A 22,721-nucleotide genomic window follows, 5' to 3' on the forward strand; every position below is an offset into this window, starting at 1 on the left:
TAAGATCATCGAAGAAGAATTTCATAAGTATATATTAAAGATGATGCCGTATTTGATGGTGGTTATCGATGGAGTGAAGCATTTCATAACGACGATATGGGAATTGCAAGAGATGAGATATTCCGCCATATTTGATGATTTGAGTTGCATTGCTACGACTGTTATCATGGCTGCTGTTTCTTGTTTTATTGCCGTTAGAGCACCAACAACATCATCACTCTAGATATTAATTAGTTCATCAATTAGTTTTTATCCCAATTAAGGTAGTATATGTGCTTTGTAGTTTCTCAATGATTCTCTATATATCTTGTGAAAATAGGATGTATTAATTGATAATTTCTGTAATATGAAGTTTGCGCTTGCTCTATACTAGCGTGTGATCACGAGCTCCACTTTTTTTACTGGCTACTTGGGGTGTGTTCTTCCCTATACGTGAGTAAACATGGAATGCTCCGTGCACAAGCTGCTTTTCTTAGTCGATTCAACTGAAAAGAGCAACCAAGAAAGTTCACCTGAGCTAAATTAAGAGGGTACTATTTAGGACGTTTTACTTGAGCTAAATTAGGAGGAAAAGTACAAAGGTGTAACATTATAAATTTACAGGTGAAACCAGCTGCATCAAGTTTTATCCATGCAACGAGTCAATAAATTAAGGGTGCAGTTAGCACTTGCTTATCATTGATAAAGCTTTTGATCTTCGTGCTTATTCTAATTAGCGATCTACTTATAATAATTCCTTTGGGTTAACGATATAAATGACTACTCAAACCTACAGTCATTTTAGGCACCGATAGGCGATAGACTAGCTAATATTTCAAGAAACTTATATTCTCCAATTTATCTAGAAAGCACGTAACGCGCTAGACCTAAAATTGTTTATAACTTTGTATTAACATGTTGATAGTTATAGAAAATGGATTATCACAACTATATGGGTGGCAAAATTCGTGATCCAAATTTGGTATTTGGAAGCTTTTCGATAAGCCTACTAAGAGCTCGTAAGTGTTTTCTCTCAAAAGATTTTCCGTTTTCAAAATTCAAACCAAAGAAACATCATTAACATTCCACTATCCAATCCCCGATGATTGTTATGTAAAATATCCATACGCTATAGTTTATTGATGATTATAAACATCCATAATGAATCAACCTCAAATAAATTGAGTATGCTGCATTCCAAACAAAGTGTATCAGACCAAACTGGGAAATAAAGACATACAAAAAAAGGATGAAGATACACAAAGGTACAAATAACAAATGCGAAGTGCGTCTGCCGGGAGTCGAACCCGGGTCTATTGCTTGGAAGGCAATTATCCTAACCGTTGGACTACAAACGCTATGGCTGCTGTAATGGCTCAAAATATACTAATACTGAGCTATGCTTAGGGCTCGTTTTTACAACTTATCCCGGGATTAGTTATTCCACCCTCAAGGTGGGATAAAAAAACAATCTAATCCCGGGTTATCCTGAGTTTTTTTTTCAACCAAACGTGGGATAAGGCGGTATTAATTTATATCACGCGACTATTTTTCTCTATCCATCATACCAAACGAGCCCTTAGTATCTTACACTGTCTACTCTTTCGACCTACTCTTTTCATCTGAGGCGAAATTTGACTAAGCATAAACTATTTAACAAAAAAAAAAAAAGAAAAAAAAAAAGGTATTTGTATTACTATAATCACTGGGTTTGTTGTTGTAAATTATTTATGCATCATAATTTTCGGAACAAACTAAGATAAAGAATATGCCTCATGAATGGCACAGACAAGTAATTGATATGGATGGACTCATGCCTCCATTGAAGGAGTCAATAAAAGGGTGCAATTGACACTTCTTCAGCGTCCATAAAGCTTTCGATGATCTTAGTACTTAGTTTAAGGGATATTAACATTTTTAGTCCCTCAAATATCGATAAATTATAATTTTGGTACTTATGATTTCTAGTTATGCACGTTTAACATTCGATTAATTGATATGTGACCTTTGATCCCTCAAATTGTGAATCTTCACAAATTTAATGGATTATTAATTGCTAAATCATTCAAATTATCCGGGTGATATATTGTGTTCAATTAGTACAGTTACTTCATCTTTGAACGTGATATAGTTATAAAGATATTCTAAATATCACATATTTCCTAAATAAAGGAACCAAAAACATTCATTTTAACTAATTGAAGGTTGAATGTGCTTAGCAAAATATTACTCCATCCGTACCAATTTATGTGGCACCTTTCGAATTTCAATATTCAAACAAGCATTTCTTTGAATTTTTTCATATATCTTTAAATATTTTTAATTTATCAATTATTGTGACTTATAGTACTTTTTACGTAGTTTCTAAATATATAAACTTTATTTCAAAAACTTAATAATGCCATGCCCAAATTCACGGTCAAAATTGCAATGTTTGACTCTCAAAATTCAAATTGTGCTACATAAATTGAGACAGATGGATTATAATGACCAAATTGAGACAGAGGGAGTATGTTAAAATGTTGATAGTAATAGAAAATGAGTCATTCTTTTATTCAACTTTTGTTTTCGAAACAATTATAGTAAACACTGAAATACAATACGAGAAAGAAAACATATTACTACAAATAATCCCAATGGTCTGAATGTCGCATGTTTGACTCCTACAGTAGTGAATTTATAACTTAATAGTAACTCTTTCATCAGTACTTTTAGATATAGTGATACGTTTCACTGTCAAATTATGGTGAAAGGACGAATTTGCGGTCGAAGGATGTGTGACAATGACTTTGTAATCTCCATGAAAAAGTGAAGTCTTGAAATAACCCTCAGCATTTGTAGTCCCAACCAAACCCTCGTGTGAAAATGTCGCACGAGCTTTGTCGACGACATCTCCAGTTGGGAAATTCTTGAAATTATTATCAGTCAAACACATTCGGTAACATCCGGTTGGGTTCCATGCTGACCAAATTAATAACCCTCGAATTGCTGGGTGTCCAACAACCTCCTTTATAATTTGATCTAAGAAATGTGCCTTAGATGCCAAAAAACAAAAACAAAATGTTAGAATAATTCTGATAAATATATTGCATTCACCGACTTAAAATCTTTGATTCGCTTTAGATGAGAGAATTAAGTACTTGATTTGGACTGCTTGTAACATCCAATTCAGTGATCCAAATGGGCAATTTTGTAGAAGCAAGTGTATCGATTACGGACCTAATATAAGGCTGGCTTGGAGTACTAAAATGTCCTTCCAATCCAATTCCATGAAGACCCCCGTACCCTCCTGATCTTAATTGTTTAATTTTGTTGAGATAATTGGCTGGTGACGATGCTCCATCTCTTTGATCTTCAATTGTATTATAATCATTCAAGAACATAGTCGCCTTATTGTCAATTTGTGCAGTCAAACGATAATAGTTAGCAGATGCACCTGGACCAAGTTTACTCTCAAAAAAATTAAAGTTAAGGTTTTCATTCATAACATCCCAATGAATAACTTGGCCTTTGTATTTCGCAACGACTGAGGCGAGCCTTTTTCCGGCAGCAGCAGAGAGTTGTTGCCGGTTCAATGGAGGGACCCAATTCGGCTGCATATTTGGGTCATCCCAAAATATATTATGGCCTCGGATACTGACACCTTTACTCTTGCATAAATTGACCATTGCATCGAAAGTTGAGATGTTTCAGTACTGTACCATTTCATTTCATTTTCAAATACTGTGAACTTGAATCTTGAGAAGAACCAGTTTTGGTAAGCTTTGTTGTTTAGGATGTTTTTGCTAATTGCAACACCAAATGGGAAATTGGCTCTTCCTTGCACCAAGGAGATTGTTGCATTAGGTAAAGGCTTGCCTTGTGAGTCAACTACTTGGATTGCCACTTTACTTTTGCGTACCTACAGGCTACATATCATTAATTATCTTCTTGTTAACCAAAATTAATCTAGTTTTTTAAAAAAAAAATCTTATTAAGGTAATTTTTTATTAAGACAAAAGGAGATGTACTTATACAGCCGATGTACCTTTTCAATGGTTTGATTTTGATGGGATGTCCACTCTTTATGGTTGAATGATTTTAGTGAAATATTGTCCGCCCATATGTCAATTGTTGTATTATTGGTCTGGAAAAAGAAAAAAAAAAAAAAACAAGAATAAGTAAATATATTTACACAATCAGGTTATTTATATATAAATTTTTATATGATAAACACTAATTGATAACGTGCTGAAGAAAATGGTTACTAGTCAAATAGATTTGGATTAATGTAGAAGGAAATTTCATCACCTCAAAATAGAGTTGGGCAGGGCCAGAAGCATTGACAACTAGGCCACCCTTAAACATGGACCAACAACCAGATTTAGCAATGACCCAAGCAGCATGTTGAAAACCACTTTGAGTCTTGAATATGACTGCTACACTGGCATCATCACCATGATTCACTTGTACCCATCCTACAAAAAAAATATTTAAAAAAAAAAAAATCTAAATAGACGCTAAACCAAAATATCTAGTCGGCGAATATATAATATCCGTGTATCCATGTTATAATTAGTATATAATAGTTATAATCAATGTATACAAGTCGAGAGTGATACCAGACACTACGTAGAGCTTGTCTTTGTCCAATTGAAACTTTTGTGAAAGCCCATGATTCGGTCCTTTTCTCTCCGAGGCAACAATGAATTTATTTCCATCACGTGAAACGCTGTTCTCTATTTTAGCATCTCCCAGAACGCACCATCCATTTAATCCATCATTAAGTTCTGGATTTACCACTATCCCTCCATTATATTGGGGTTTAACAGGATCTTTCAAACACTGCAAACACAAATTACAGAATCCTGACAAATCAGTGATTAATTAGCTAATCAACAAGAGAAAAAAATAAGAAATGCAGTAAATTTACTGTTGATCTTGCAAATGAACTAGAGCAAAGAGCAAGGAGTTATGCCTCGACTGTATAACTGTAGTCATAGTTTTCTGTGTAAACTTCAAAATCTGCCAAATATATAACAATAAAGTCATAAATTAACATATATCATTTTGTTACAAAAACTACTACTATTCAGGATGTGTTTGGCATGAAAGAAAATGTTTTCTCGAAAAATAAGCAATTTTCCAATTTATTTTATGATGTTTGACTGTTTGCAAGTAAATAGAAAAGAATATCTCAGAGTGTTTATGTATAATTTGAAAAAAAAAAAAAAAACTATGAGGATGGATGTTGGGTGGGTGAGGATGCAGGGGACTGATGGGTTGGGGGTAGGGGAAGGGGGTGGGAGAAGCGAGGGGGTAGAGTGTTGGGAAGCCAGCAGTAGTCGTGGGTGGGTAGTCGTGGGGGTGGGTAGGGATGGGAGAGAGAAACAATCAACATATAATATATTTATCAAACTTATTTTCTTAGAAAAATATTTTTCAAAACATTTTGACTAACTAAATATGAAAAAAAATTAAAAAATATATTTGGGACATGTTTTTGTCCATACCAAACTCACCCTTAAGGGAAAGAAGAGATACAAGCCTGTCGAAACAGGTAGCAAATAACATATCTTTTCATGGTGACAATGTCAAAGAATCTGCACTTACAAATCCACAGTTAATATATAATCCTGCTATCTTATGAGAAAAAAATAAGAAATGAATGATATGAAATTTAGCATAGATAAGATGCAAGGAAATAAGAAATCAATTTCAACAGCTTTCAAACTGAGATTGAAATTGCAAAGTATTATAACTTTCCCTTCAATATTTACACTGAGAGTTTGTTTGGTACGGAGGAACACCAAGAGTTTGTTTGGTAGGAGGAAACATTTTTCGTAAAAATGTTTTTTAATTTTTCCTATGTTTGATTGGTCAAAATGTCTTGGAAAACATTTTTTCTAGTAAAACAAGTTCTTCGAAAATGATGAAAATGACTCTTTAACGAAGTAGTAAAACGTTTCGCTTTTTAAGATCGTCTCCTCCCCACCCACCCAACTCCTACCCCTCGACCTTCCCACATCCCGCCACCCCATACACCACCCCCCCCACACCACCCAAATACCCCCACCCCACCCCACCACCTAACCACACCCACTACCCCCACCACTTAACCACCCCTCCTACCCCCACCTCCACCACCCCCCTACCTCCCTCCCCACCCCTATAACCACCTACCCCACCCCTACCCCCTATCACCCCCCCCCCCACTCTCACCTCCCTACCACCACCCCTATCTCTCAACTTTGTAAAACTACGTACTTTGTGAAAGTAATTAATTTCAAAAATAGCAACTTTACAAAATAAGCCTCTTTTTAAAAATATTACTTGCAAAAAGTAGCTACTTTTAAAAATAGTCGTTTTGCAAAAGTAGACACTTAAGAAAATAGTCACTTTGTAAAAGTAGTCACTTTTAGAAAATAGCCACTTTGTGAAAGTAGATACTTTTCAAAAATAGTCACTTTTTGAAAGTTGTCAATTTTCATAAATAGTCATTTTGTGAAAGTAGTTACTTTTAAAACTAACTACTTTGCAAAAGTAGCAATTTTTTAAAATAGCCTCTTTGTGAAAGTATTAAAATAACCATTTTTGCAATTTGCCCTTTCTAAGATAGTGGCCACTTTGAAAAGTAGCCATTTCTTAAAAGTGACACAAAAGTGGCTACTTTTGTAAAGAGGTCATTTTTTGAAAAATAACAAAAAGCTGCTATTTTTGCAAATTTGCATTTTCGGTCATTTTGCAAGAAATATATTTTTGCAAAATTGGCCATTTTATGTCACTTTTCAAAAAATGAAAATTTACAAAAATTACCAATTTTAATTTTGGTGTAACTTTTAAAAAATGACTAGTTTACAAACATAATCACTTTTTTGAGTTGTCTTTCAAAGTGCAAAGTAGTCATTTTTTAATTTTCTTAGAAAAAGTAGCCAATTGCAAATGTATGCACATATTTGGTTATCTTATAAAAACAACCACTTTGTGAAAGTATTAGCTTTTTCAAAATGGGAAGTAGGGATAGTAGGAAGGTTGAATCGGAGGGGGGGGGGGGGGGAGGTATATGCGTGGGTGTTGGATTGGTATTTTCAAAACCAAACACTAAAAATGTTTTTCACATCCAACCAAACACAAGAAAAAAATAGGAAAATCACTTATTTTCCAAGAAATCATTTTCTTGGAAAACATTTTCCATCATACAAAACACACCCTAAATTGAACAATTTAATTAAGAAAATTACAAATGAAATTGGCAAGTGATAAGAGTTTATAGAAAAGTTTTGATGTGAACATCAGATGTGTAAATTTCTCCCTGTACCACTCCTCTCCAAACAAAGAAAGCTATCTAAAGGTTCTGCATATTTTTACCTTGGGACAGCGTTAAAATGTACTCCCTCTGCTACAATTTATGTGACACACTTTCCGTTTTAGTCCGACATAAAAGAATGTAACATATCTATATTTAAAAACAGCTTAACTTTGGCGAGAGATAATTTATAACCACATGAATATCTAAGGCTTGTTTTGGACCAAAAATTTCAAAACTCTTTCTTTCTTAAACTCCAGCCTACTCAAATGGTGCCACATAAATTAAGACGGAGGGAGTATTAGACATGAAGTTTTCAACATTAAAAGTATTTATAGTGTAGAGTTTATAGGCTACTTAAAATTGATTTGGTATGAAAATCAATATCCTAATAGAACACCATAAAATCAAATAACATTCATATAAAAATTCAGAGAGAGGTCGGGGGGTGTGTGTGTGGAGAGGGGCGGGGGGGGGGGAATGTTTACCTTTAGGAAGCAAAGGCCAGAGAGAAACTTTCTTGAATGAATACTAAAATTTTAAAATGAGAATTTATAGCCTTGGACAACTTGAAATATTTATTAGTGTGATAATCTGCATCTTAAAGATGTGATCTCTTTAAATGAAAGAAATTTAATTATATTGTTGTAATCCTTTTTGAATTAAGTATTAGTGTGTTCCAAGTTAAATTGAAATATTTATTAGTGTAATGATCTGCATCTTAAGGATGTGTTATCTTTAAATGAAAGAAAGTTAATTATATTGTTGTATTCCTTTTTGTATTAAGTATCAGTGTATTCCAAGTTAATGTTTATTATTAGTGTAATAATTTGCACTTTTAGAGATATATCTCTTTGCATGAAAAAAATTAATCGTATTGTTGTAGTCTTTAAAATTATCTCGCAACAGGGGATGTTAACGATATTTTGTGAAATATGGCAAGGGTTTTTACATTATTTTGGTTGACTTTTGGGTTCAAGGGGTCCATTTTCCATTCAAAAGGTGAGGGGAGTATGTTTCCCTAACCCAAAAGGTTAAGGGGGCAAGGTATATTTTATAAAAGAATATTCTCATATCTTCGAGTTACATGGCCTCATTTGAACTGCTAATTTTGAAATAAGATACCAAACAAATTGCTCATTTGTAACGTGTGTTGAATGAGTGGCAGCACCACCACAAGAAGTACAGCCTGGTGTGGATTTTGGATGAGCTATAGGATAACATTAATTATCCATATTTTTATAAAGTTAAATTTGGTGAGCTAAATAAAAAACATAATAATCCCAGTTTAACTTGTCTCAGTAACTACATTTTCAATTAAAATGTTGCGACCTATTTGTATTTTGTTAAGATTAGAGGAAAATGAGAGATCCACTATGTGATTTGGAGTGGAGTAGACATGTTGTAAAGGGAGACTGTCCTTGAATGGATAAGAATGATCAATTTGTTGTTAATCAATATTGTTTTTGCTTTAAGTCGTTTTTCCTTAATTTTAGTTTCCTATATTTTCCTTGTAAATAATTGTAAAAAAGAATTTTAAATGGTCTTGCAAGAAACTAAGGCGAGTAGGGTGTTATTAAAGATATTACGACAAGGGTAAATCACGAAAGAGTGAATACGTTGAGGAAAGGGTCCTGGCAATATCCGAAAAGAACTCCATCTTGTTCTATACACAAGTAAGGGATAATTGCAGTTTTGGTCATTCAATTACACAGAAAACACGAACTGGAATCATACATTGAAAACAAAAGTTTTCCTTAACTAATTCCAAGATTTTCCTTAACTAATTCCAAGAATAAAAATATGTATTCTTTACAATAAAACAATATGATGATAAAATTATTTTTCAATAGTCAAGCAAAATCTAACTAATTTTTGAACAACAAGATATTTCTTCACTCTTCAATCCCTCTTCCACTCTTTCTGCACTTCCTTCTATAGCTTCCTCTCCAATTTAGTCGTATATGTCTATTTGATAGCCTCTTGAATGAGATTAGAAGTAGCTGAAATAGCAACCTGTGTTCTTATAAAATACAAAGCAAATTAAGTAGAAAGTAACTTACATGAACATTTCATTTAGTGAATATATAAATATATATATTTATATTTTTTTAAGAGAATGTAGCTTCTTTGCAAGCATCCACTTCTTTAGGCAATAGGGGACCAATTGATGGACTCCACATCTTATCTTCCAGCTCAATTAAGGATGAATAAATCATAAGTAGAAAATATTTGACAGAGAATAATTTGGCCACCAAATATATATATTTACTGTGATTCCATAAAATACCTGGAAGACTAACATTTTTTTGCAATTGCCCTTCGTTTGGGGTGGTCTTTAAATTTCTCGCACTCAAATTTGCTTTAAATCCATTATTTTGGTTGACTTTTGGGTTCAATTTTCCATTTTTTCAAAGATGAGCGAATACGAGGAAGATAAAATAAAAAAATAATTTCAATTGATGGACTACAATCTTAAGAAAGATACCAAACAAATCCATAACTAAAAGTCTATAAAATTTAAACTTTGCCTTATAGCTTTTTTTTTTTATAAAGTATTTTATTCCATCCAAAAAAAAACTTCAAAACACAATAAGCCGAACTGTATGGTAAAATTCCTACTCACTAACTTGTATAAGTCAAACTAGGAGCAACTATTACATTAAAAAAACAACACTATGCTTTAATCAACTACACTTAGACATGTTGTAAAGGGATACTGTCAATTCATGAAGTGGATAAGCTCTGATCAGTTGTTAATCAATATTGTTTTCTGCCATTAAATGTTCCGCCTTGGATGTTATGTTGTGCATCTCTTCATGTAATAATTGTAAAAAAAGATTTTTAAATCCGAGCCTTTCTCTCCAAACCAATGCCCTAGCATACCAAAAATTGCAAAAGTAACCAGAGTCAATGTGTGAGATCCACGTGCTCACTGTGATACCAACTGGAATCCATAAAATAAAGATGGGAAAATATTTCTTCCGCCCAAACAATATGGGAAAATATTTTTCAATATCAACAAAATCTACCTAATTATTGCTGTGAATTTGTATGGACATTTGTTGTAGCATAATACTTTTCCATGTAACTTTGGTATATATGCTTGAAAAAATACATATATTTTCACATTAAGTTTTTGAGAAATCTTAACAAGTTTATCTAATACTTTTAATAGTTTAAACTTTTTTTTACATTTGCGCCTTCATAAACTTATAAAATTATATATTTATTTTTTAACCGGCATACTTATGTCTAGTTGTATAACTAGCTAATTCCAATTGATGGACTCCAAAATTTAAACTTTGCCTTGCGAATTTTTTTTAAAATTTTGACTGTGTGGGGGTTCGAATTGTTGATTCTTTGGCCAAAGATTTGAAATATGGCAAAATTCTAAAAGCTTCAAAACAATTGCCCGAAGACTAACTACATGTCAGCAACCTTATTTTTCACATAATCAACAAGTTGTATAACTTCCAATACTTAATTTTGAATTGTTTTCTCAAAGCTTCAAAACATACAAAAATAGCGAAGCATACAATTGGTAAATCATTTTTACTATAATGGCAAATAAAAATTGTCAAAACAAGGATAAAACGTAAATTACCTCAAGTGATTAGCAAAGTACCCCTTAGAGATGCAACAATTTTCATCCGCTCCTTTTTGTTCGTATCTCTACCCTTATCTTCAGAACTTTATTGACGAGCAGCTACTTATGAGAATATGGTTTGTCAACAGAAATGAGACTACGCAGTAGAATTCAATAATTTGTTCAAGTCTGACTACTCATATGATGCATCCCTTTGGTTGGCCAACCACCGTTTGATTCTTAGCTTTATTTTGTTGTTGTTTTCAGTTCATCTACAAAGTGCATGATAATTTTTTTTAACGGAAAAGGGCCAAATATACCCCTGTACTATTAGAAAAGGGCCAAAGATCACGGCCCATTATCTTTTGGTTTAAATATACTTCATATACCGTTATCTTTTGGACACAAATATCTTTTCTAACAAAGTTGACCAAGGTGGACATCTAGTCCTACGTAGCAGTGACATTTGATTACGTGGATGCCACGTGGCATGCCACTTCATCACCCTTATCCCATTTTACTCCTCCCCTCTTCCACCACTAAAAAAATTTCTCCTCTGCCGCCATTGTCATCATTACCGCCACTAGTGTTAGCGTTCTGTATAAGATTTGGTGGGAACTTTCCAGTTTTGAATATTGTTTTTATTTCTTTACAATTGTTTGATTTTTTGGTTGACACGTGTGCCTTTTGTTTGTTGTTTAGGCGTGCCTGGAATAGGCACTTGTGCAGGGTTGCTGCCAAAGAAGCTTGCATTATCTTAAAGAAATAAAGAATTTCTGATGGCAAGCTTCAAGAAAAATCTGGATGCGATATGCTTTCCGACGGCTAGCTCGCAGAAATATTGAAGTATTTTCCAAGAATTTTCATAATTTCTGTATGGATGAACTCAATTCGACAGCTAGGCGCAAAAATTTCATGGTAGAGTTTATACCAATACACCTCCCAAATTACAGGTTAGCCTTGATTCGTCTATCGTATCCTTGTACAGCACGCCAACATTAGTGGAGTTAATATAATGGTGGCAATGCTGGTAGGAAATTTTAGTAGTGGAAGAGGGAAGGAGTAAAATGGGTTATGGGTAATGAGGTGGCATGCCACGTGGCATCCATGTAATCAAATGTCAACGCCACGTAGGATTAGGTGTACACTTTGGTCAACTTTAACGACAGAAAAAATATTTGTGCTGAAAGATAACGGAAAGATATTTGGACCCAAAGTATAACGAGCGGTATAATTGGCTCTTTTCCAATAGTACAGGGGTATATTTGGGCTTTTTCCCTTTTATTAATACATGAAGCAGGAACAAAAGTGGTATCTCACCACTGATACATTTCTTTGTCAGCCTTCTGATTTACTACATTAATTAACACACCACTTTGAGTGCGAGTTATCATCTCTTCTTGAACCCAACAAAAATAATATCTCATGAAAATATTGGCCGGCATATACACATCATATATTTACTTACAAATTCCTCTGATTCAGAAATTGCATTCTTGTGACTTTTGAGCATTTATCGCAACCATCGCTCTACTATGGCCCTGGCTGAAAAGAATCAACTCATGAGCATTAATATCTGTACACAAATTTTCCATAAAAAGAAAAAGTGATTCACAATGAATATTACATGTTAAATACCTATTAATTTCGGCATAGATGCTAAAATCAGCTATACTAACCAACAAGTTTGTTACGAGAACAAGTTCACTTTCAAGTAAAACTCATATCTAATGAAGATGCAGTATTAATTTACAGAGTTGCAAACAATTTTCTAAAATAACTTCACTAACTGTAGGACTATTTGTTCCCAATTTCTTTTACAAATAACTAGTACTATATGATAAGATTTCAAGTTAAAGTCTTAAAAATAGTCTTGTATGAACGTGGATTTTACAAATGTCTTCAAACTCCAAATGCTACCATACAACAGGTAGGGACGAAATGTTTAAGATCAGAAAATACACACGAAAAATAAACTACAAAAAACTATGGACTAAAAGTAGTAAGTTAACTTCTTTTCTTTTGCACACGGTTACAGCGGAATCTCTTTTTCTCCACTTTATATATACTTGTGCTTGAAAATCAAATATAAACTCAAAAAGAACCATCAGGAATTTGTTTAATTAAAAAAGTATACAAAATCCACAATAGGAAATTATTTGCTGATGCAATTGTATTTTCCACAAGTATTGCAAAATAATATATTGTACATACATGAATTGCGGCTCAGCTGCGTTTTATTGCTCAAAACCAAGTCATCTTTCTAATATAGATAGGAGCATAAAGTAAATCACATGTAAGGCAGCATGTAAGTAATCTCTACAACCAAGCAAAAATAAGAAAAAATTAGAGAATCATTCATATATGATAATAAAAGTAACATTTCAAAAACACAATACCCCTTAGTCAAATTTCACTTCAATCAAACATATTATTCGCTGTGGCGCTTTATCAAACAACCATTTAGTACAATTTTCTCTCATTTCTAAAATTTAACGGGTCGTCTCTTTGTGGAGACAAGGAGAGATGGAGACAAGGAGAGACGAGAAATTCAATTTTCAATAGACAAACAAACACCAAAAACAACATATGCGTCAAAACAACTATCCACTAGAGAATCTGAGAAATAAAGAGGAAAATCTCAATTCTTAGCAGATCTTCCTTGACTTTGTTGGTGACAAAACGAGGGGATTTAAACCAGAAAAACCACAGATCCAACAAAAATAAAAATCAATTAATTTGCTAACGATAAAAATGTATTCTCTCTAGAAAATATATTTTTCTCATTGAATCTGTAAAAATGTGACATATATTTCTCACTGAAGTACATACAATCTCTTACCGCCACGTTTACATCAAGCTAACTAATCAAACTGTTTACGGTATTTAATTAATCCAGTAATTAATTGAGTTAAAATTAAGTGGTTAAATAAGCAGAGAAACATAAAGCAAGATACATATATGGACATCTCTCACTGCAACTGTATCCAAATTCTCGCATATTTAAGGTTGTACCCTTTGTGGCAAAGGAGGAACATGCGAATATTTCAAAATAAGCAAAGGCAGAATGAGCAACATAAGACTTGTTATCCAGAAGGTAGTGTAACTTTGTTGATAGTAATACGAGTCAATCTTTCATTCAACTTCTGTTTTGAAAACATTTTATAGTAAACACTGAAATGCAATCTAAGAAAGAAAATAGATTACTGCACATAATTCCTATGGCCTGAATGCCGCATGTTTGACTCATGCAGCAGTGAATTTGTAACTTAATAATCTAATTTCATCACTTTCAGTCGTAGGTATCACTGTCAAATTGTGGTGAAAGGACGAATCTGCCATTGATGGATGAGTGATGATGGCTTTGTAATCTCCATGGAAAAGTGAAGTCTCAAAATAACCCTCGGCATTTGTAGTCCCAATCAAACCCTCGTGTGATAATGTCGCACGAGCTTTGTCGACAACATCTCCAGTTGGCAAATTCTTGAAATTGTTATCAGTCAAACACATTCGATAACATCCGCTTGGTTTCCATGCAGACCAAATTAGTAACCCTTGTACAGCTGGGTGTCCTACTACCTCATTTATAATCTGATCCAAGAATTTTGCCTTTGATGCCAAAAACAAAAAAAAAATGTTAGATTAATTATGGTAAATATATTGCATTCACCGACTAAAATCTTTAATTCGCTTTAGATGAGAGAATTAAGTACCTGATTTGGGCTGCTTTGAACATCCAATTCAGTGATCCAGATGGGCAATTTTGAGGAAGCAAGTGTATCGAGTGCAGACCTAATATAAGGCTGGCTTGGAGTAACAAAATGTCCTTCCAATCCAATTCCAAGAGGACCCGTGTACCTTCCTGCCCTTAGTTGTTTAATCTTGTTAAGATAATTGGTTGGTGATGATGCTCCGTCTCTTTGATCTTCTATCGTATTGTAATCGTTCAAGAACAGAGTCGCCTTCTTATCAAGTAGTGAAGTCAATCGATAATATGTTGCAGATGCACCCGCACCAAGTTTACTCTCGAAGAAATTGAAGTGAAGGTTTTCATTCATAACATCCCAATGAATAACTTGGCCTCTGTATTTCGTGACAACTGAGGCGACCCTTTTTCCAGCAGCAGCGGATAGTTGTTGCGGGTTCAATGAAGGGACCCATTTCGGCTGCATACTTGGGTCATCCCAAAATATATTTTGGCCTCGGATACTAACACCTTTGCTCTTGCATAAATTGACCATTGCATCGGAAGTTGAGTAATCTATTTTCCCTTGAGATGTTTCAGTACTGTACCATTTCATTTCATCTTCAAATACAGTAAACTTGAATCTTGAGAAGAACCAATTTTGGTAAGCGTTGTTGTTAAGGATGTTTTTGTTAATTGCAACCCCAAATGGGAAATTGGCCCTTCCTTGCACCAACGAGATTGTTGCATTAGGTAAAGGCTTGCCTTGTGAGTCAACTACTTGGATTGCCACTTTGCTTTTGCGAACCTACATATCATTTGAACTAAAATTCAGGTTTTTTCTATTTTATTAAGGTAAGTATTATTTTAAGACAAAATGAGATCGAACATGTATATACATAGACGAAAGAGTAGCATTTTTAGAACTTGGTATGTTTTATTTGGTACCTTTTCAATTGTTTGACTTTGATGGGAATTCCACTCTTCATGGCTGAATGGTTTTACTGAAATACTGTCTGCCCATATGTCAATTGCTGTATTATTGGTCTGAAAAAAGGAAAAAGAAAAGATAATAAATAAGTAAAAATATTTACACAATCATATTATGTATATATAATTTCTTTATGCTAAACACTGATCATAACCTGTTGACAAAAAGGTAACTGGTCAAATAGATTTGGATTATTCAAGAAGGAAATCTCATCACCTCAAAATATAGTTGGGCGGGACCAGAAGCATTGACAACTAAGCCACCCTTAAACATTGACCAACAACCAGATTTAGCAATGGCCCAAGCAGCATGTTTAAAACCACTTTGTGTCTTGAATATAACTGCTAAATTAGCATCATCACCATGGTTCACCTGTACCCATCCTACAAAAATAAATATTTTAATAAATTAATCTTAATAGACGCTTAAACGAAAAATATCTAATCCATAAATATATAATATATGTACAACTCATGTTATATTCAACATATAATAGTGTATAATCAGTATATGCAATCAAGAGTGATACCAGAAACTACGTAGAACTTGTCTTTTTCTAATTGAAACTTTTGTGAAAACCCATGATACGGTCCTTTTCTCTCGGAGGCAATGATGAATTTGTTTCCATTACTTGAAACGATGTTATCTATTTTAGCATCTCCCATAATGGACCATCCATTTAATCCATCATTAAATTCTGGATTTACCACTATCCCTCCATTATATTGAGCTTTAAGAGGATCTTTCAAACACTGCAAACACAAATTAAAGAACCATGACAAACATTAATTAATTAGCTAATCAACGAGACAAAGTAAATTTTCTATTAATCTTTCAAAGGAGTAAGAGCTACAAATAAGGATTTATGCCTCGGCTGTATAACTGTAGTCATAGTTTTCTGCATAAACTCCCAAACCTGTCAAATATATAACAACAAAGTCTTAAATCAATACATATCATTTTTTTTTAAAAAAAAACTATTGCAATCTAGGGTGCATTTGGTACGACAGAAAATATTTTTCTGAAAAATAAGTAGTTTTCTTACTTATTTTCTGGTGTTTGCTTCGTAAACAGAAAAAAATTATCGCAAAGCTTTTAAATATAGCTTAAGCAAACTAAACACTACGAGGATGGAGGCGGGGTGTTTTAAAAAAAAATTGATCAACCAAATATAAAAAAAAAATTGAAAAACAATTTTGAAACATATTTTTCTCCGTACAAACACACCCTTAATGGAAAGAAGAGATACAAACCTGTCGAAATAAGTAGCAAATAACATAACACTAGAACTAGATTTACTCTTTTCATAATGTCCATGTCAAAGAATCTGCATTTACAAATCCACAATTAATATATAGTCATGCTATCTTATGAGGAAAAAAAAAAGAAATATGTATATAAAATTTAGCACAAGTGAGATCCACGGAAATAAGAAATCTTTAATTTCAACGGGTTTCAAACTGAAATATAAGTTGCAAATTATTGTAATTTCCCTTGAATATTTACACTAAACCGAACAAGTTAATCATGAAAATCATAAATTAAATTGGCAAGTGATAAAAGTTTATAGAAAAACTTTGATGTGAAGATCAAATGAATAACTTTTTTCCCCGCACCACTCCTCTCCTAACAAAGAAAGCTATCTAGAGAAATAAGAATTCTGAAAACTGCATATTCTTACCTTGGGACGGTGTTAGAATGTAATTAAAGTGTACATGAAGTTTTCAACATCAAATGTATTTATAGTGTAAGTGTTATGGGCTACTTAAAATTGATTTGGTATGAAAATCAATTCTTTCATGAATTTGGAGATTCTAATCCAAAAGTTATCAATTCTAATAAAGGCATATTTTCAGTTAGTTATTGTAAAACAATTATGTCATTTAGAGCAGATAGTACTGATTTTATTTTGATTCCAACTTTAGAGGACTTCTCCAAGATTTGTTCTCATAATAATAATAAGAAAATGGAACTTAAGTATTTTTCTGAATCGGAACAACAACAAAAAAAAATGGATTATTTGGTATATGCAGTGGCAGAAAAAGAAAATTGCTACTTTATAACACAACGGTTAGATTTTAGTATAGGCGAGACACCAGTTTTTTTTTTTTTTTTTTTAAAGTCACTTTCAAGAGCTCTTCAGACTAAGATTTAAGTAAGTTGACCACTAATATAATGTTTGATTGTAATTTTCCTTTTTATCTAAAACCTAGAATTATTCTTATTATCCGGTCCTATTTTTGTAACTAAATAGTCACTAAAATTATACCTAAATATCATGAAAAGCTCTAAACTATTTTTGTGACAGAAGAGTCACTCAACTTTGTCTAACTATCATGGTAAGTTATTAGGAGGAAACAAATGAGATATTTTATATGGGAGATATTGTGTACTATTAGTCCTTTTAAAAAAGTTATTAAGACAAATGACATGAATTTTGGAATATTTCAGTAACAACAGCTTAAGTTGCATATTTTTAAAACATGTTGATCTAATAGCAAATCAAATTAAAAACTGAGATCCCAATAATTTCTGATCAATCACCCCATTTATCTCCCATCACCACGCTAAAATACGTGGATCTGATATCTATTTACTGTATACTAAAGTATTCACTATTATACAATTAGTACACCTTTTATATAATTATATATGATAATTAAATATACAATATATGGGGAAATATTTTTGGTGGAAGTCATATTCTTGCAATAAATTAAGAAGATTTTGTATGTAGCTGAACGTGATTATAGGACGATTTCTTGAGATAAATTAGGATTTGTTCCTATGGTAAGAGGCGGAGCCAGGATTTGAATCTTATGGGTTCAGGGTTTTAATTCTTTGAAGTTACTGCATGTTAAATTAATAATTTGTACATAGTTGAAAAAAAATTTAATACAAATATAAGGTTCGAACCAAAGCTACTTGGTTCGGCCATACCCGCGCCAGAAGAGCTAGCTCCGCCCCTGCCTATGGAAATTGGAAACTTAACGTGAATACAGGGGGATTTTATTTGTTATAGATATTTCGGAAAAGGGTCAAAATGCCCTTAAACTATGTGAAATTGAATAAAAATGCTCGCCGTTAATAGTTTGATCTAAAAATGTCCTTGTTGTTAATAGTTTGGTCCATTACTTAATTGGATAAAATATGTTCTTTTCCTAATAAACATATTGTTTCGTTTCCTATTAAAACACATTCTTTTCTTAATAAAAAATTATTTTTAGAGAGCCCTTTTCTTATTTCCTAGTATATTTAATTAATTGAAGCTGGCCAAGATTGAGAGTTTTCTTATTATGCAGCTCCTAGATTGAAAAGAAGCTAGCGGGCCAAGACTTAAACTGTCAGATAGAGACGAGTTGGATGGAGTCTTACGTAATTGAGTATAGAAAGAGGAATCGTCTTATGTGTGGACTGAGGTGCATGATAGAGAAAGTTGCTTCCGTAAATTTACCTTTTTCAGGAAATCAAAATTCTTTCAGGGCCTGTTTGGAAAGCCACCCATGTAATTGGAATTGGGTGTAATTCGGTAATTACACGGTTAGGTTTGACGGAATTACACAAGCTTGGGGGAATGTAATTACACTTTCAAATTCTCAAGGGGGGGGGGGGGGGCTGAGAATTGGATGTAATTACACCCTGTAATTACAGGGTTACTTTTTAATTTATTTCTTTTTAATTTTATTTTAACATCTCACCTTTTTAATTTATTTTTTATTTCTATTATTTAATTTATTTTTTATTTTATTTTATTTTAATTTCTTTTCTTTTCTAATTTATTTTTAGTTCTATTATTTAATTTCTTTTTTATTTTTACTTTTTAATCATTTGTATTTTTAAAAATATATTTTTCTTTTTATAGAATTTATATTTCATTTCCTTTCTTCTCATTCCCAACCTTGACTTCTTGTGGTTCCATGTAATTGCTTGTTTTTTTTATTTTTTATTTTTTATTTTATTCATTTAGCATAACCATGTTAATATTCTAATTTTTGAAACTACATCCCTTAATATTGGAAAGAATGAGTCATTAGCAAAATTGACATATAAAAAGTACGTTATTAAAGTAGAATTTCGTTGTGAATGAGGTTATTGACTTATATTTTCCCTTTCTTTTGAATTATAGGAGTATTTACTTATGTTACGTTGAAACTTACTTATGTAACGTTAAAATTTGACATAAGAATAATATGTTAAAAATATTCTTTCGAATTTTGAATTTAGGTTATATTTTCGATTTTAAAAATATTTGCTTTAAAAGACTATTGACTTGTTATTTCACATTACATATTGTTTATTTTTCACTTACTTACTTGATAGAATTATTGTCAAACATTTGAACAGTGCTATGACATTATATTTATAAATATTTTTTTTTTGTCAAACATCCAATCCCATGATGTTCTCACAAAAAAGGTATGCTTTTAATTTTTATAATCAATTAAAATGAAAATATTATTAATTTGAAATTATATATCAATTATTTTTTACAATATTAGTTACAAATATATGATTATTAATTAATATATTTTCAAGAAACAATGTATTATTAACTAATTTAATATCATTTATAAAGGCACATATTTTTTAAATATTAATTTTAAATTTTTTATAATTAAATTTTAGTTTTAAATTAAACTAATGGCGCGTAATTACACTTGTGCAACCAAACAAGACGCTTGTAATTACAACGTAATTACATTATGACAAACAAACGGTCGTTGTAATTACAATACTATGTAATTACTAGGGTAGTAATTACACCAATTTCAATTACCAAGTGGCTTTCCAAACAGGCTCTTAGTCTTTCAGGGGGATCAATCTTAACTAAACTGACTTATTGTAATATCAACCAACCTTTAGAACCAACCGACAATAAAATCAAAACAAAGAAGATTGATGCTAACTAATAAAAAAGTGAGAAAAACCCCTTTAACTAATAAAAAAATGAAAAGTAATTTTTTTCTTCTTAATCTCGTTTTAGCAATTAAAATAGAATAACCCCGTGTACTTTTTTTAACCGATAATATAAGTCATATATTTAAGATCACTGCCAATGTACCCATTTTGTCTTTTCATTTAATGCCCTTAATATTTCTTGCTAACTCATTAAAAGTGAGGACCTTTTTATCTTTGCAACCCAAATTCATTTCCCTCCCCAGACATCACCCAAAATTCCCTTCACAATCTCTGGCGGGAAAGAGACCAACAGAGCAGGCAACCATAGTTCTTCTTTAATGGAGATCTAACTCTTCAAGTATAACACAAAAAATATTCTTATTTTAATATTCCTATTTTAATATTCTCTAGTGCAGTTCTTTAATTTTTTGTGCCTCGACTCATTTCTATTATTCAAAGAGTGAGAGCTAAAGCGAAGATTTTCATGGGGTTTGGTTTTTGTTGAGTCTTTCGTGCTTAGAAACTGGGTTAATTCTTATGAAGTTGAAGAAGACTTGGATTTTAACAAAATTGAAGGGTCATTCTTGGATTCTGTTTCTGGAACTTATGTTGCTGGTACCATTAATCCCACTTCTCTTATGATTGGTCTTTCACTCATTCCATAACTATCCTATTCGAAAAATTTTGGTGTTAAATTTGAATTTGAGAAAAAAAAAAAAAATGAGAGACAAGAGAGAGAGAGTAATGAAAAAGAGGCAAATTTAGCTTTTTTGTTTAAAAGACGAAAAGACCCCTCATATTAATGATCACTAAATAAATATTAAGGGCATTAAAGGAAAAGACAAAAATAGATATCATTCTTTGATACAACCTGTGTTGTAGGTTAAAAAACCCATATATATATATATATATATATATATATATATATACACACACACATATACGGGGTTATTCCATTTTAATTGATAAGACAAGATTCAAAAGAAAAAGAAAAAAAGATTACTTCACACTTTTTTTATTAGTTAAACATGTTTTAAAAGAAAAGGGTTCTTTTAAAAATAATATTTTTATTAGGAAAATAATATGTTTATAAAGAAAAGAAACAGTATGCTTATCACGAAAAGGACATTTTTGACCTAACCAAGTAATAATTGGGACATTTTTGGACCAAATTGTTAATGGAAAAGGGCCAAATATACCCCTGTACTATTGAAAAAGGGTTAAATATACCCTTCGTTATACTTTAGGTCTAAATATACCTCTGCTGTTATACTTTGAGATTAAATATACCCCTCCTCTGTTACAATTATCCAAAGTGAACACTAAATCTGACGTGACACTAACAATTCAGTGACGTGGCACCACGTGACATGCCACCTCACCACTCAATTCATTTACCCCTCTCTTTCCCCCTTTTCATCCACCATTACCATCTCCTCTCCCTTCACAATCACCACCACCATTAGTACCACCATCTCCACCTTCACTCCCTCTAAGAAAAAGGAGCATAAGTAAATGTACTAACACAAAACTTAATCCTAATTGATTTAAGAAAACCCCAACGCACTCAGGCCACTGATATTCCAACTTTAAGCCAACAAAACAATTTTAGTAAACCCCAAATATAATATTGAAAAGGCAAAACCTTGAATGGGATGTTGAAGGATCTGGTACTGAGCATGAGAGTGTGATTGAAGAGCATGAGAGTTCGTCGTAACAAGTTTGTTTTCCATTTCTTCTATTAATTGTGTTTTGTGAAAATCTCAATTCAATTTAATGGCTCTGTAATTCGGTATTTGTTTTTGAAAAAATGAGAATTCTTTATTAAAGAAGGGAAGGTTGGAGAAGTTTTGTACAGAGACGGGTACAAAACTTATTTAATCAATTAGGATTAAGTTTTCTTAGAGGGACTGAAGGTGGAGATGGTGGTACTAATGATGGTGGTGGTTGTAAAGGGAGAGGAGATGATAATGGTGGGTGAAGAAGGGAAAGAGAGGGGTAAATGAGTTGGGTGGTGCGGTGGCATGCCACGTGGTGCCATGTCAGATTTGGTGTCCACTTTGGATAATTTTAACGGAGGAGGGATATATTTGATCTCAAAGTATAACAGCAGGGGTATATTTAGACTTAAAGTATAACGAAGGGTATATTTAACCCTTTTTCAATAGTACAGGGGTATATTTGGCCCTTTTCCGAATTGTTAATGGCAAGGGCATTTTGGATCAAATTATTAACGGAGGATATTTTTGTTTAATTTCACATATTTTAAGGACATTTTTGCCCTCTTTCCGAA

General features: G+C 32.6%; 1 protein-coding gene, 1 non-coding gene and 1 pseudogene across 2 annotated transcripts; all 3 read right to left on the bottom strand.

Annotated features, from left to right (window-relative positions):
• Window positions 1-1,265: 1,265 nt before the first annotated feature.
• On the bottom strand, window positions 1,266-1,337 carry TRNAG-UCC (transfer RNA glycine (anticodon UCC)). The gene has a single exon. It is a non-coding gene; the product is annotated as a tRNA-Gly (tRNA).
• Window positions 1,338-2,656: 1,319 nt separating this feature from the next.
• On the bottom strand, window positions 2,657-5,532 carry LOC132062187 (endo-1,4-beta-xylanase 5-like; annotated as a pseudogene).
• An 8,406-nt stretch (window positions 5,533-13,938) lies between these two features.
• Window positions 13,939-22,161, bottom strand: LOC132062188 (endo-1,4-beta-xylanase 5-like). Its single transcript, XM_059454810.1, has 7 exons — window positions 22,074-22,161; window positions 21,859-21,920; window positions 16,059-16,281; window positions 15,746-15,912; window positions 15,487-15,585; window positions 14,567-15,346; window positions 13,939-14,462 (listed from the first exon to the last, which is right to left on the bottom strand). The coding sequence occupies exons 1-7, from the start codon at window positions 22,159-22,161 to the stop codon at window positions 14,100-14,102; spliced, it is 1,782 nt and encodes a 593-aa protein (XP_059310793.1). The 3' UTR covers window positions 13,939-14,099.
• Between the last annotated feature and the right edge of the window lie 560 nt (window positions 22,162-22,721).

This window comes from Lycium ferocissimum, chromosome 7, assembly GCF_029784015.1.
Source record: "Lycium ferocissimum isolate CSIRO_LF1 chromosome 7, AGI_CSIRO_Lferr_CH_V1, whole genome shotgun sequence".
NCBI classification, from domain to species: Eukaryota; Viridiplantae; Streptophyta; class Magnoliopsida; order Solanales; family Solanaceae; genus Lycium; species Lycium ferocissimum.

What these genes read in the sequence shown, in the direction of transcription:
- LOC132062188 (XM_059454810.1), bottom strand. Translation starts at nt 22,161, where the DNA reads ATGGAAAACAAACTTGTTACGACGAACTCTCATGCTCTTCAATCACAC. An exon ending in TTGTGAAGGGAGAGGAGATG is followed by an intron (nt 16,282 to 21,858) that starts GTAATGGTGGAT and finishes TTGTGTTTGCAG; the next exon opens with TGTTTGAAAGATCCTCTTAA. An exon ending in TTCAAAGCAGCCCAAATCAG is followed by an intron (nt 14,463 to 14,566) that starts GTACTTAATTCT and finishes TTGGCATCAAAG; the next exon opens with GCAAAATTCTTGGATCAGAT.